Here is a 14,691-nt window from a genome sequence, read left to right as displayed (position 1 = left end):
TTATCTAATATATAAATAAAATAATTTAGACTCAAAACTGGTTTTATTTTGGTTTTTTAGCCAAGAGGAAAATTTCCTTTTTAAAAGAAAGTGAGTGTGTCACCTGTTCAAGTTCTCTTGTTAAAGGGTTGTATTCTGCTAATAAAGGGAATTAGGTGGGAAAACTTCAGCAATTTGGTTTCTTTGCCCAGTAGCAGTAAAGTGTACATTAGATACATATCTTATATTAAACATAGCTAAACAAAATTTATCAGTTTGGTAAATATGACATACAGCTCTGCTTAAAGAGGAAAAATAGCAGCCTGTGTAGGAAGCCAAGTAAGGCCTTGTCCAATGTGCTGTCCCTTCTTCATTTAGGAACATGACAGTTTCTTTTTCACTTCATACATGTGCAGATTTGAGGAATTTGCGCAGCAGTGCTGATTCTTCTTGCAGTTTCGGTGTTAACACTATTTGTTTGATTTTTTTCACTATTAATTCATGGCACTGAAATTGTGTAGTTCAAGGTGAGAGGGAGACTGGACTGCCTCTCTAAAGCAGCGATTGAAGATTTCCATAGGGAAATATATCAGATTGTAAAATCCAGGTTTATGCTTGGAATGTCTAGTTGTCATTATTACTAGAGGAGGATGCTAAAAAACCCAGCTTTGGGACTCCACCTGTTTACATACAGGATTTGTCCATTTGCCTCCAGCCTGTAATTCACCTTTTGTTTTGTTTTGTAAGAGTAAAAAATATTTGTGTGTTATTGAAACACAAGTTACTTTTGCTTGTGATGAACCTCTTGCATCAGAAGGTATTAATTAAACTTTGGCTAAGTGGAAATTACTTTTAGGCAGTCAGCTTCCTAGCTGCTCTTGTTCTTTATCTGGTCTTTTGGCTTAGATCAATGTAGGAAGGCTTGATTTTTTAAGCTTAAGAGGAAAATTATATTTTGTTTGGTTTTTTTTCTAGGTTTAAGTAATTCTGCTTGTATGAAGGAGAAACTCCTTAGCCTGTTTTGTCTGATTAAGTAGGATTTCTCTAAGTTGACTCTTTAAGATACTGTTTTTGAAAATGTCATTGTATTACAGGTAGTATGATATGCTTTGGTTTAATGAAATGCATTGGAATATGATTCAGTACATAGAGGAACCATCATTCATAAAGAAAAAGAGTTTTTTTCAGTTATCTTTTCAGAATAGATAGGCACTTAAACAGAAAATCTTCAATAAATGTTATGTAGAAGTTACGCTGTTTAAGTCAGAGAAAGTAAAGTTCAGGTTTGACAGCTGTTTTTAAGTACATAGTGTAAGAATAGCAGTTCCAGTATTTTCCTTGCTGTGATAAGACAAGTTGATAGGTAGAGGTAATCTATGTTAGACCAACTTCTAAGTTACACAAGTTAGACAAGGCTGAGGAAGGGCTTGTGTCCCCTAAAGCTAGTTTGTCTTTGCCTAGTGATTCTGGGTGATCTCATAGAAGACATACCTACAGCCATTATCTTGTCTCCAACTGTCCTGGCTCCCGTAGCACAATGTATTTTGGGTTAATTCACCCCCCTAGCATCTTCTTTATAACAGACAAGCTGTGCCAGTTAGTCTTTGTTGCTGAAGTTGCGCAATTCATCCGTGGTTTAACTCCACAGATCTCAAAAGAACTCTGAGAGGTGTTTGGCAATAGTCAGTCTTGAATTTTTATTTTTTATAATTATTTTTTTAACTATGTGGTAAATGGTTTAACTGAGTGTACAGGAAACTAACTGTACACTTGTGTACAGCTAGTGGATTCTTCTACTAAATAAAATACCTCTCCAGTCGTCTTGCCATAAGAGGTATCACTTTGTAGTTTTGTATTCACAAATTTCTTAATGTTACCAATACTTTGTCATTTAATCTTTGTCCATTCTGAGCTACATTGTAGTGCAGGAATTCATAATGAGCAGTGATCTACTAGAATTTTAGGACGACCAGAAGACTGCAGAGAGCAGTCTGGTATTTCGTCTGTAGTTGCAAAAAGTACCTGATGTTCCAGTGAACGGTAAAACGTGTGCAGCACATACACATGCTTTGCTTCTAGATGGTTGTACAATATTGTCATTTTTTTTCTTAAGAGAACATGTTACCTGTTACTTGTTTGGGTCCATCTACAATTCTATTGCAAAGTAAAGTTAATTTACTTCCCACTTCTACGTGATTGTTTTCTCGAAAACGTAGAGTTTTTTGGAAGTTATGTAACATATAACAAGTGAAGAATAGCACAAAACTGATATTTTAGTAGAATAATTTTGATATCTTCAGTGTTTTCTCTGGTTACTTTATCAGTTCTTTTCACAGACTTGACTTTTTTTTTTTGCTTACTACAGAAAAATTACATCAAATGCAGGATAACAGAACACTGTCAAACTAAGGTGGTTTTATATGGACAGCATTAGACAGGAGCAGAAAGATCCGGCGCACTAATAGGCACGCTCACATGAGCTACCTAGTCCATTGACAGTTTTTTCCTTTGTTCTCCCTCTCGACCCACTTTCTGCCAGTGATTTGTGACATATTTTGTAAGAGATCAAATAAGCCCTTGACACCTGATTGCAATGTAGTGCTTGTTTACAGTTGCATTTTTGAAGGACCTCTAGACAAGATGGAAGGCTTAACTTAAAGTAATTAAATTTGCATCTGCTTGGTGACAGGAATTTTCTTATGTATGCATCCTGTTGAGCAACTTTTACCGTAATTGGCCATGAAGTACCAAAAGAAAGATGCAGGTAGACAAAATCATTGTTGCCTACTACTAAAATCCGTCATTGTATTTCATAAGGAGCGCCTTGTACCTGGGTTTGTGCCTGATTCTTTGAAATATAGGCATGCCTGCTTTTATTTGGAAGGGGAAGGGAGAGAATTCCAAAGCACTGGACCTTTCTCTAGGTCCTTTCACACTTTTTCTGGGTCTTTCACACAAGCAAACTCACTGCTTGCATGAGTCTAGACGTCTAAAATGCCTGTAGTTACATTAATCTCTCTCTGAATTACATTAGTTTTCTTGAAAGTTAGTTACTATTTGTTCTGCAGTTATCTGCCTTTTTTTGGCATGGCTACCTTTAGCCTTGGGCAAATTCCTGAACTGTTTGATAGTTGTATAGCTAGGCTTGAACCTTCTTCTTTTCATCATCTTGATTTTCTTGATCATTAAAGGTAGATCTGATGTGGGGTGATGTAGCTGTGCTGAAGTCACTGGCATTGTACTCCCTTCAGTTGGATCCAGATTTAACCAGGTGTTATAACTTCTACTTACGTCTGCAGATGTCATCATTTTTACAACAGAATGTTTTTGTTTATATGCTGCTTTAGGGACAAAATGAATATTTGATTGAAATTATTAATGTGAGAATTTCTTGGGGTTTTTTAAGTCTTGAAACAATCTTGGAGGAAGATAGAGGACTGGAGAAATAAACCTTAGGAAAACTTATTGATTTGGTCATATTCAAAGCAAAATTAGGAAATTAATTGAATAAAAGCTGCTTCTGACTCCAGGTCTGTTCTAACAGCATATTCTACTGGTTAGTACTTTATCATAATAATAGCAATGACACCACTCCAAAAAAAAAAAAAACCCAAAACACAACAAAAAAACAAACCCATGTTTAGGAAGTCCAGGCTATCAGAACAAAAATGCAAAGTGTTTTTTTGTTTTGGGGAATTGTTTTGGGGTTTTTTTTTCCTCTCTCTTGAGCCGTCTTTTACCAGTGCCATCAATGTTTAGTTGTCTTGTCAGAGATTTCAGTAGAAGATTTGTAATGGGCTTTGTTAAGAATTGACTTTAACTTTTAAGTGTATAATTGGCTTACTAGGTTTAAAAAAAAAAAAAAGGCACTGAAGTTTCAGTTAGTGTCCCACAGAATTCTTCATCTTACAGTAGCTCTCAGAGGCCCTAAGTGAGATGTGAATCTCTGTTGTTCTATATACTATGCACATGGTCTCTCCCACTTATGTGTAAAATGCTGATGTGATTAAACGTGGCATAGAATTTCTGTTCATGTTGCACAACCCAAAATCTCTGTAGGTTGTTGTGGTTTTTTTTTTTCCTTCCTTGTTATCACTTAGCTGTTTAGTTCAGATAAATAAGGACTAGGTTGCTGTTGACAGAACTCTCAGGCAATATTTAAATTCCTTTTATTCTAGAACCATCTGCACATGACTTATGCTCAGTAGAATATTTTTTTAAGCAAATATTTTATTTGGGGAAATACTATTTTTTGTTTATCTAGTTCATCACAAATCTGTTAGTAGCCTGGTCATTGTCAACAAGCTTTTCTTCAAGTATAATTTTGAAGTAATGTCTGTTCTCCAGACAGTAGTTACTACTATCATGGAGTTATCAGGTGTAATTTTTTTACTGAACTGCTGTCTAGTAATGTGTGTTTGCCAGGATCCTCATATTCCCTACCAACATGAGAATCTTTTTTTTAAAATGTGATAAAGGTCAGTGTTAATTCTTGTAAGTCAGAAGGCAACCAAGACACGCTAAGTGGGCTGAAGACAAGTAAAATTCTTTTCTGCTTATATTGTTTTAAATGTGGTCCCTGATTTGAAAGTTAAATTAAGCTGCACTTGATGAATAGCATTTTCTATTTGCATTTTAAAAGCTAAAGAACTATTTTATACTTGCTCTGAGTTTACCATGATTAATTCTTATCCATTCTTTCTGGTATACTATGGCCAAATGCAGCTGATCTGACGTCGCATAACACGCAATTGATATTGTTGAGATTCCTCCTGTCAGTGATACTTGAAGTAACATGCCATGATGTTCACCTCATACCATTTGAAGTGGTTTTATGAGGACCAAGAGTTACTTGGTCTTGCATGACCTGTCCTTATTGCTGCTTTTGAGTACAACATAGGTTAGAAGAAGTAATTATTTTCAGCCTACTGACTACAAGCGAGATTAATAGCTTTTGAAAGGGCTGTAATGAAAGGCTGACCCAACTGGCTTTTGTATTATACCTTGTTTATCCTGCTCTCATCTCTATCACCTTTGGGCTACAACAAAATGTAATTTATGTTAGCAGAGCTTCAGAGAAGGTGAAAGGGCATATTTTTAATGAGGGTATCCCTGATTGGGATTCAGGTTTTAAGATGTTGTGTGGTAGAGTACAGTCAACAAAGTCCATGTAAACAAAGTGATTGCAGAAAGGGGCAAGAAAACCTATTATTTGACAGGAAATAAGAGTGCTTTCTTTTACTAGGCATTAGTAAAGTTCAATTAGTAAAAGTTAAATAGGTACAAAATAACATTTAACAAAATACCAGCATTGTGATGGTCAAGTCTAATAAACCTTTATAGTTTTAGTGGAGTGTTGGGTTCTCCAAAAATATTTGGCTGATAATCAATTTGCTCTTCCTTATTTTGATGCCATTTGCTAAAATCAACTTTCTCTCTCTCTCTCTCTCTTCGCACTCTCCTCAGCTTTGACTTGAGCAGGGCAGAAATGAAATGACCACCTGTGCTTCTTCCAGGGAGAAATATGCTGTAGAGTGTAACTGAGCTTGTCCATATTTGGAAAGGTTAACCATAATACTCAACTGGTTTTGAGTTTTCCCTTTGGAACGAGAAGCTGCATTGGTTTGTGAGATTGAGCATTGGTGTCTGTTAGTGATGTGTTCACTATAGTAAAACCAAACTTCTGAGAGTGGTATGGTTAGTAATGGAGACAGTGCTGCTGGATTTGTTTGTTGAATGACCTTAGAATTAGAATTCACTATATACTTACGTAACCATTTTTTACAAAACATGCTGCCGCCTCCTCATAGAAGCAAAATTTTTTTGAAGTAGGTTATAACTTCAAGAGAATTCTAGTCAAAAGAAACTTAGCAGGTGCAGGGGGAAGTTTTAGGGTGTGAGAGAGGAAGGTAAAGATTTCAACTCAAGAGTAGTCAAAAGCTGATTTGAAAGAAGTTCTTGGATTTGGGTTTTCGGCATTTAAAGGCATACTGTGTGTGACTGCTGCTTCCCGTGAAAGCTCACTCTTGTCTTTCATTTGTGTACGTTTTTTGGAAGTGATGAACTGCTCCAGTTATGTTCTAGAAAGCAACAGGAAACACTTCAGAGATGTTGAATTTCATTGCTGTTTGTGGGAACAACTTCTAACCTGGGTTTAGTTCAAAGTTTGCATAGAGAAGAAAGGTGAAGTGAGCCCTCTGTTATTACAGCCAAATTGCCTTTCATGGAGATACAAATTATCAAAATCTGAGCTTTTTATATGTTGGTTTTTTACCGTGTAAAAGGTTCTGTGTTAGAATAGAGAATAATTGTTAGCTTTCCTGTATGACAGCATGGTAACTGATGGTAAATGTGGACTGCTGACTACTCTGCGTAAGGGTTCACTTTGTGGAGGGCTTCTTAACGACAGCTTGAGACAACAGCAGTTCAGATCACTTGAGAGCTGCAAGACTTTGGAGAGGTATTGTGCTGATGTCAGAAGCTTTTTTTTTTTCCCTGATTTTGCACTATTTTCTGTGTATCGTATTGCATCATAATTAAATATTGCATCATGCCCCTGTATGACATGAACTTTTTATTTCATGGTGATATGTGAAGCAATATATGGAGACTTTTAAGCGTATAATTGGCTTACTAGCCAATTGTTCTAGCAGTTTGAACATTGGGTTTCTTCTTCTCAATGCTCCCCTGCTCCTGCAGTCGTACTTGACTTCCTTTTTAACCTCCATCATCCTTGCTCTCCTGTCCTCCTGCAAAGCCATTCCATGCTGCTGTCTCCCTTCCCTACCGCAGCACTCCTCCGTGTCGTTGGGCTCCTGTCTGTTGGCAAGGACTAGAATCACACGTTACTTTAAAGCAACATAATGTTGGAATTCCCCTTCTTTTCTTTAGTGTCAGTAGGTCTTGAACTATTAATGCAAATCTTCAAAATGATTCTTTTAAATTTACACTTGTTTTACATTATTTTATAATTAAGTTTTAGTGTTTAAAGAGAAGAAAGGAATGGAAGTTTTTCAAGTGATTAAATATTAATTTTATTCACATTTAACCCTAATTTACATTAAGGATGTTAACTGAAAGGCAGATCTTTTGAATTCAACGTTTTCATTTCCTTCTAGTCTCATTGATGAATAGCTGGATCTTGTCATATGTTCATAAAGGGTGATGGTCCACTGGGATAGAAGGAATAATTGTGCTGTCTTACACTTTCTAGGATTGTCTGTTGGTGATACTGTTTCCTAAAAAAAAAAACCCAAAACCCCAACAAAAACAATTCCATTTTGTCTAAACTGAAACTGAGATTTGAAACAAAAACTTGTTTCAGACTATTAGAGAGACTGTCCTGCTTCTCATATAGCCAATTATTTTTCTTTTATTTCAACAACAAAATTCTCCTTAAAAATTATGACAGTATTATATTTCAGATACCTTCTTATTAAAGACTCCTCTTTTGTTCTTTTGAATGAGACTTTTGTAAGCTCTACCCGCTTAGGTGCTACTGTTTAAGTCCTAAAAGATTGAACAAACAGACCAGCCTTAAGCACTTTGAAAAACCCAGTCACTCCTGTGTTGTCCTCATTTGATGATTTGTATGCAGCTGAAATTAAAGCTATAGATTATGAAATATTATTCTTCATTTTATATATTTCATATCCAGATTTCTCTGTTACAGAGAGATTGATTTGAAGAGACCTGTTTAATCCTACACAAGCCTTTTGAGGACTCTGGCAATTTGTCTTGTTGGTTTTAACAGGACTTCAGTGTTTTGAAAATCTGATTTCTAAGGTATTTTTTTTGGAAGGTGTATCAAGTGATAATATTGATCATAAAATCTTGTATTACACATTGATATATCTGTTACATACAGTACTAAATTCAGGTAAATACAAAAATGTTGTGATGCATGTGACAACAACTAGGGATGAAACTGACTGCTGATGTTTATTTTGCTTTATTTTTCAGAGAACTATGTTAACTAAAATGCAATTAGTATACTCTTATTAAAATCTGTTTTCTCACCTGGGAGTTCTGGTAACATAAAACCTATTTCTGTAATTTAAATTACTTATAGAACACTGAGTAAAGGTAGTGTCTTGGTATTCTATAAACTACTATCGCCTATTCCATGCATTCAGTGCAAACACTTGCACAAGTGAGATCCTAGTTTTGCATACTCTACAGTTAGGCATTTTTGCAAATGATACAGACGTTTGTGCAGTGTTTAATAAATTATTGAACTTTGAGGAATCTTTGAGAAGTAGGACCTGCATGTGACTGAGCAATAGACACGAATAAATGTTCTCCTCAAGTGTATGTAGCAGACAGTAATAGGTGCTTGAACAGACAGTGTGAGCACTGAGTGAATGATGGTAAGAACATTAAATATTTACATCTAGCAAAAGCATCTTGACAGCAGAAAAGAGACTGTCTCTGCAGTAGGGTGGGTAAAACCTGGTGCAATATAGTGTTCCTTTCTATAGGACAACTTTCTGTTTAATAACTAGCAACATTTCTCTGTAAGATGCATATTATGAAAGTAGTTGTTTGGGACCCACAACTGCTGTATTTCAGTCTGCCTGTTCTATATGACATTTTCAAGTCTGGGAATCTTTACTGTCAAGCAAGACAATTTCCAGGACTTCATCGGTGTAATCTCCTGGTGTTGATATCACTCCATACCTATTGTAATGTAAAAATTATTACTAAGTTCAGTAATAAGAATTAATAATTGGATAATAATCAAATGTTTAGTATTAACTGAAAATACATTCTGACCCATATGTTACTAGAAGCTCAGAGTCACTCTGCTTTACTTTACCTTAGTTTTACATTGGATTTTCTATCGTTAGAACTGTCTTGCGAATTGTGTCCAAAAGAAAGTTGTACCGTGGCTATACTCAAAAGAATTTATGAAAGAAGCAATATTCTCCCTCCTGCCCTCTCCACTGCTGAGCAGTTTCATGGGAGTAAATCCATTTTATTGATGGCCAGAGTCCTTGAAGTACATGATACTTGTTTATGTGCCCTTGTTTTGTTTTTTTTTGGAACTTGCAAATTATGATTGTAAAACAGTTATTATTGCTTGCATTTCACTTCTAAAAATAGGTCATGCTTGACTTTCCACATTATTTTAGAAGGAATTCAGAAGCATAAGATAACAATTTAATTTTTATATTGCGGAATGAATGAATTTTGTTAGAAGTTCTTATCATTTTTAATGCATTCCAAATAGCGTTCAGTTATAGGAAAGAAATAAAGCAAAGGTGACAGTAAATTGAATTTTTTTAAAATTCTCTCTGAAGCTTGTATTACTGTGATGAACCTGTTTATGTTTAATGATCTATCATGTCATGTAATTAAAACAAATTAATATTGAAAATGAAGTAAAATGGAGTACTATCAAGCCACTTTTTCATATATTCATTTTCTTGTAATAACAAAAGAGAACACAGACCACAGTTTTAGAATTTATTGCTTTAAGTCATCACTGAGGTTGTTTTTTGTTTTGTTTTAATATTTTGTGGTAAAGATAATTCCACAAAATTATCTTGTGGAAAAATAATTCCTTGGAAGCAGATACTGGAAACTTTGTTTTACATTTTGCTTATAATTCTTTCCCTGCTTACTGCTTTTGTTGGAAAGATGCTTAGCAATTCACTTCTTAGAGATGGCTTCAGCATGGATAGGCATTCAATGTTCATAAGTAATCAGTGTCCTTGAGAATATGAATGATTATGAATGTGGAATATCTGAGACATATGACCAGTTGAGCATTGGTCAGCCGAGTGTTTTTTGAGGTATAAGGGCAAACACACTTTCCCAGCTTTTAAGGCAAGAGTCTTAATCCTGTGGAGGAAAGGATTGGTATACTGCAAGGAGGGAAGCGTTAATTCCTGCAAATATCTGAATGCTATGTTTTACAAAAGGAACGTGACAGAAATTTCATGTGCCATGTTCTCTTCTTGGATGAGTTTTACTTTGAGGTAAAAAGTTTTGCAGGTGATAGCTCTTCTGAGAAGCATTCCACTGTGACTGTAAAATTGATGTGGACTACAGAGCTAGAATGTTGATAGCTTGATGCTAGTCAATGTGAGCAGAGATGTTTTGAGTGGGGACTGAACTGAAGAGAAGCCCAAGTGGGCTCACTCCACTGTCTAAAACTTGCTCCATATTCCTTGTTTGCTTCTCAAATGTCAAGAATTGGAAATTATGCAGAATTTGGCTTTAAGATTGCGTTTGGAATGTGGTAAGAGTGGCATACCCCTGGCTTTCAGAGGGCTGCACATCAGGATCCTTAAGAAAAGATACCTATTTTGGAGTAGAAGATCCACAAGTATTTCTCAAGGCAACTAGTAGTTTGGGATATTTTTGAATGAAAACTTCTAGCGTGCTGGTTAGGAGTCACTGTAGTTTAAATCCTCTTTCTAACACAACTGCTAGTAGATAAAATGAATTATTTTTCTAAAAGCAATAAAACACAATGGATTCTTAAAAACTTGGACAATAATTATATAATTCAGTTATCATCAAACTTTGGACTTTTTTTTGTATTACTATGGTAAACAGAGTTACAGTTGTTTTTTGCTGTTAATAGTGCCTGGTTTCTCTTGTGGACTCTCTGGATCCTGAACTGTTACACCATTGTTCATTGCTTTGTGTCAGCACATCTTTCCTCCAGTCTCCGCTAAGCTTTCCAAGATGCAATAGCAGTGACAGTACTCCGGGAAGTACAAGTACTTTTTTTGAAGCTGGAAGTGTAATTTGTGAAGCCATGAGTAGAATTCTACATGATATGTAAGGAACAAGATTATTGTCCTTCTTTATTTGCTATTTAAATTAGGGACAATACTGATTCTTGTGGCAGCAGTTTAGGTCCTAAGGAAGGGTATATATTAAAACATCTAAAGTATGTATGCAATAGAGGTTTCCAAATTTAGTTACAGGGTGCTGCCTGTACACGTAGTGAGGCTTTTTCCCAGTTGGGTTTTTAAGAGCTTTTTAGTCCTGCAGTATCTAGGCACTTTACATCATAACTATTTGCCTAATACAATAGCAGGTGTAATCCTCAAGGTTGTGTTGTCTTAATCTGACCATCTAGGTGAGAATTTTAACTTGAGAATCTTCTTTCATTACACATCATTTCAGTGAGGTTTTTTGATGCAGATACATAAATGATACATAAATCTTCAAGGTCCAGACCCTGTAATAGTCAGGATCTGAGCACATGCAAAATCTTCCTAAAAATCTCATGTTTTGATTTCACTGAGTTTGAGGTAGGGAAATTACATTAGACAAACTCTACAGGTGTAGTTCTGTTCCAGCCTGTATAAGGTTTTCATCAGAAATGTTTTAAAAGCCATTATTCCTCCTCTTCAGTCATCCCCCTCACAGTCCTCTTTGCTGCTTCAGAATTTGGAGAAATTATTTTTAAAGCAATCTGTAAGCATCTTTCCTTAAATTTTGTGATAGCAGTTATATTTCAAACAGGCGTTTGATGTCCTCCTGTAGCAGTAAGTCTGCCTTGTGGGGATTTTAGATTTTTTTTTTCAGATTTTGTTTCTTCTGTAGTATTCAGTTCAAAAATGTACCCTAAACTATATTGATTTCTTTTTGCTTCATGAAGCTTAAGAACATGAAATTTAGTCATGAGGCACTTGAAGTGGCAATTTAATGCCAGTAATAGGAAGCAACTTTGAGGGTGGTTTTCTACTGATATTAGTACTATAAAGTATTAATATGTTGCTATCTGTTTAGTGATGATAGATGTGGGGTTCAGATGCAGAATTTTTATTTTTTTCATTTATATGTAAAGTGTCCATAAATAAATGGTGTCCATGTGCTAAATGGCTAGTGAACGTTAATACTTCTACTTGCTTTTTCCTGTAAAAATCTTGTGAAATATAAATGCAGAGACTAATGTTGGGGATTATATTAGCATTTTTTTTGCAGTCTATGCTTTTAACTCAATCTAAGCATGTAAATTTATAATTTTTTTTTTGCATTGGTAGACAATTGTGCTGGTATTCAATACCCACATTATTTTATATTCAGCATAAAATCTGTTTCAGTCTCTTCTTAGCTTTTTGTGGACTAGATTGCACTGCAAAGTTTAGGTAGTTTGCATCAACCTAAACATTCAACTGCAGTACTAATCAGCAGAAGCACTGATAACAGAGATGTGAAATGGCTGTAATCTTTGTAGTAGTGATAATAAATACGGTGGCAGAAGTATACAAAGTGCAAACAAGGAATGAATGCGCAAAGTTTACAGTCTCTAAAATACTTAAGCTGTGAAAGTGCTCCAGATAAAAATAATAAATAACGTCCATGCAAACAGGGGAAAAAATAATTTTGAAAAAGATTAAGTCGATGAAATATTTTCTTAGAATCAACTTCATGAAATATCCAAGCTATCTAAATCTTCTTGTGCATAGTATAGGCTTTAAAATATACTGGGTTTTGTCCTTTCCTGCAAGGCTTTTTCCTTTTTTTTTTTTTTGACTGTAAGAGCAGGTTGTAATAAAAGCGTATGTAACGCTTTATCAGCTCTTTAAGGCAGCGTATGTTTTAGTTCTAAAGAAAGGGAAGGAGTTTGTCTCTTCATGACCTCTCTTTGTCTTTTCTTGGCACAGAGTGAGGCTTCTCTTCGGCGCTGTGCAGAGTCCACTCCTGAGCTGAATTAGCTTTTGAACTTCTCGTGTACTATAAATCTTAAGAGACAGTAGAGTTAAAGTGCACGTCAGTAGGTGGCACTGAAACATCGCTGCACGCCACGTCCAGTCTTGAGCTCTTCATCTGCCCTCCCGGAGCTGCCTGGATTTGTAAGTGTCAGGGAAATTGTTTTATTGTTAAAGGGCATAGTGTAATATATTCATCTCCATCCAAGGCCGCCATTTAATGCCCTCAAACATGCCCTCTCACAGCTCTGACCTGTTGACTATGCTTATTTGGTGTAATAATTAGCAGAATTTCTCACTAACAGTGCTACTTACTAACACCTCACATTTCCCTCAGTGTTTTTGTACGTGTTGGATTGTGCATTCTATGAATAAAGTTAAGTGGGTCACAGCCTAAGCCCTGTACAACACAGCTATTTTCTGCACAATAGTTTTGAATAGATATATATTAACTCCTTTTTAATCCCTGTGGTGTGTAATGCAAACAAATTTGAGTCTTTTTGTAACAGGCTATTGAAAACTTTAAGTACAGAACAGTTAACTTGTCAACTTAAAGAATAAAAATTGAATGAGGAGCTATAGAAATCAGAGTACACTGTCTTTTAACAGCGGCATGTTTTGAAAGCGTGTTATAATGCTTATGAGGTTTGGTACAGATGGCTGTACTTTGTTCTAGAGGAACAATTCTCCTATACGTGTTAAAGGTGATCTTTCTGCTGTCATGATGTGCAAACAGTTACTCTGCTTAGTATGAAAATAGAGGATGGAAGCCCGAGTTAAACAATTCTTGCTTTTTTTTGCATTTTATTAGCTGGAAATGAGTGAGTATGTTGAAAATTATTCTGATGGAAAGAAAAAGTCCTTGAATAAATGCTGTGGTAGGGATCCCTGTCATGTTTCCTCCCAAATGCAGTGGCAAGGACAGTTAGAGTTAAGGGCTTCCAAAATTATTAGGTGAAGGTAGTCTTTTGTAGATAAACTTCTAAGTAAAAATCTGATTAAATTCCTATATAGTGAATTAATTCAAATAACAGTGATTTGAGGCATTTGTCATATGGAAAGTCAGCTCTGCATAGAGACCATCAAACCTTTGTCACTTCTAGTTTAGATGAGGATTGCAGCATACATAATGTTAGATGTTGGTCGTAAGCTCTTGCAGTTGTCTGATATTATTTCATTTTAAAATTCTCCCTTGCAATAATTGTTTTTTTATCCTATACTGTTCATTCTTTTTTCACCTAGCTGTTGAATTCTAGTTACTGCTGAAGCAATTCTGTTGTAGAAGGGGAAGTAATACAGCATGTTAAGCCAGCAAATAAGAACAAAGGTGGCTCTGGCAGCTTTCTCTTAATGTCAGTTCCTTGCCCTCAACCTCCCTTATTAATGCATCTGAGCTGCTGTCACTCAGATGGTTTAACACCGACATGCATACTATGTGTCAAAAAGGGTGGCCTAGATTTTTGAATTCAGGTTGAGAGTACCCCAACACGTAAAACCACTGTATCAAATTATAAAATGGCTGACTCCAGTCCTTGTAGGCATTCTGAAGGAAAAGAAATTTATTTATTCTTGTCTTCGGCTCTAAGGAAGCAAGAGAGTTTAGAATTTTATGGTGTCCGCAAAATTTTCATTTGGACAGAGACTTGTCTGCTTGCCTTAAATTTTTATGATAGTTCGGAACAATTCTTCTCTTTGTCAAGTTGTACTTCGATATTAGGATATTTTTGTATGTGTGCACATATCTCTTATAAAGAATTTTTACCTCTCCTCACCATTCCTATTTCTTCCCTTGTACTAATTCACCTGTGGGCTTTTTGATTATGTTCCTATATAACACATACAAATATTTACTTAAAAATACAGTCAGAGACTATTTGGTGCCTTTTCTTTATTGGGTCAGTTCATGGATTCAGTTTTGAATTTTACCACGCAATTGATTAAACATGTCTGTACTTTTCTGTCAGCCTGGTACAGCTTTAGTATCTGTTACGGTTCAGTACAACCGCCTCTCTTCTGTTTAGAGAACGAACCCAAA

General features: G+C 35.6%; 1 protein-coding gene across 1 annotated transcript in view; it reads left to right on the top strand.

The window, feature by feature from the left end:
• Positions 1 to 12,162: 12,162 nt before the first annotated feature.
• FTO (FTO alpha-ketoglutarate dependent dioxygenase) overlaps positions 12,163 to 14,691 on the top strand; it is a 214,038-nt gene continuing 211,509 nt past the window's right edge. Inside the window, exons 1-2 of the mRNA XM_009986642.2 lie at positions 12,163 to 12,168; positions 12,726 to 12,800. Coding sequence (XP_009984944.2) covers positions 12,163 to 12,168; positions 12,726 to 12,800 — 81 coding nt within the window. The remainder of the gene's footprint in view (positions 12,169 to 12,725; positions 12,801 to 14,691) is intronic.

This window comes from Tauraco erythrolophus, chromosome 15 (assembly GCF_009769465.1).
Source record: "Tauraco erythrolophus isolate bTauEry1 chromosome 15, bTauEry1.pri, whole genome shotgun sequence".
Taxonomy (NCBI): domain Eukaryota; kingdom Metazoa; phylum Chordata; class Aves; order Musophagiformes; family Musophagidae; genus Tauraco; species Tauraco erythrolophus.
The sequence above is the reverse complement of the archived record's forward strand: the minus strand, read 5'-3'. Positions and strand labels throughout refer to the sequence as shown.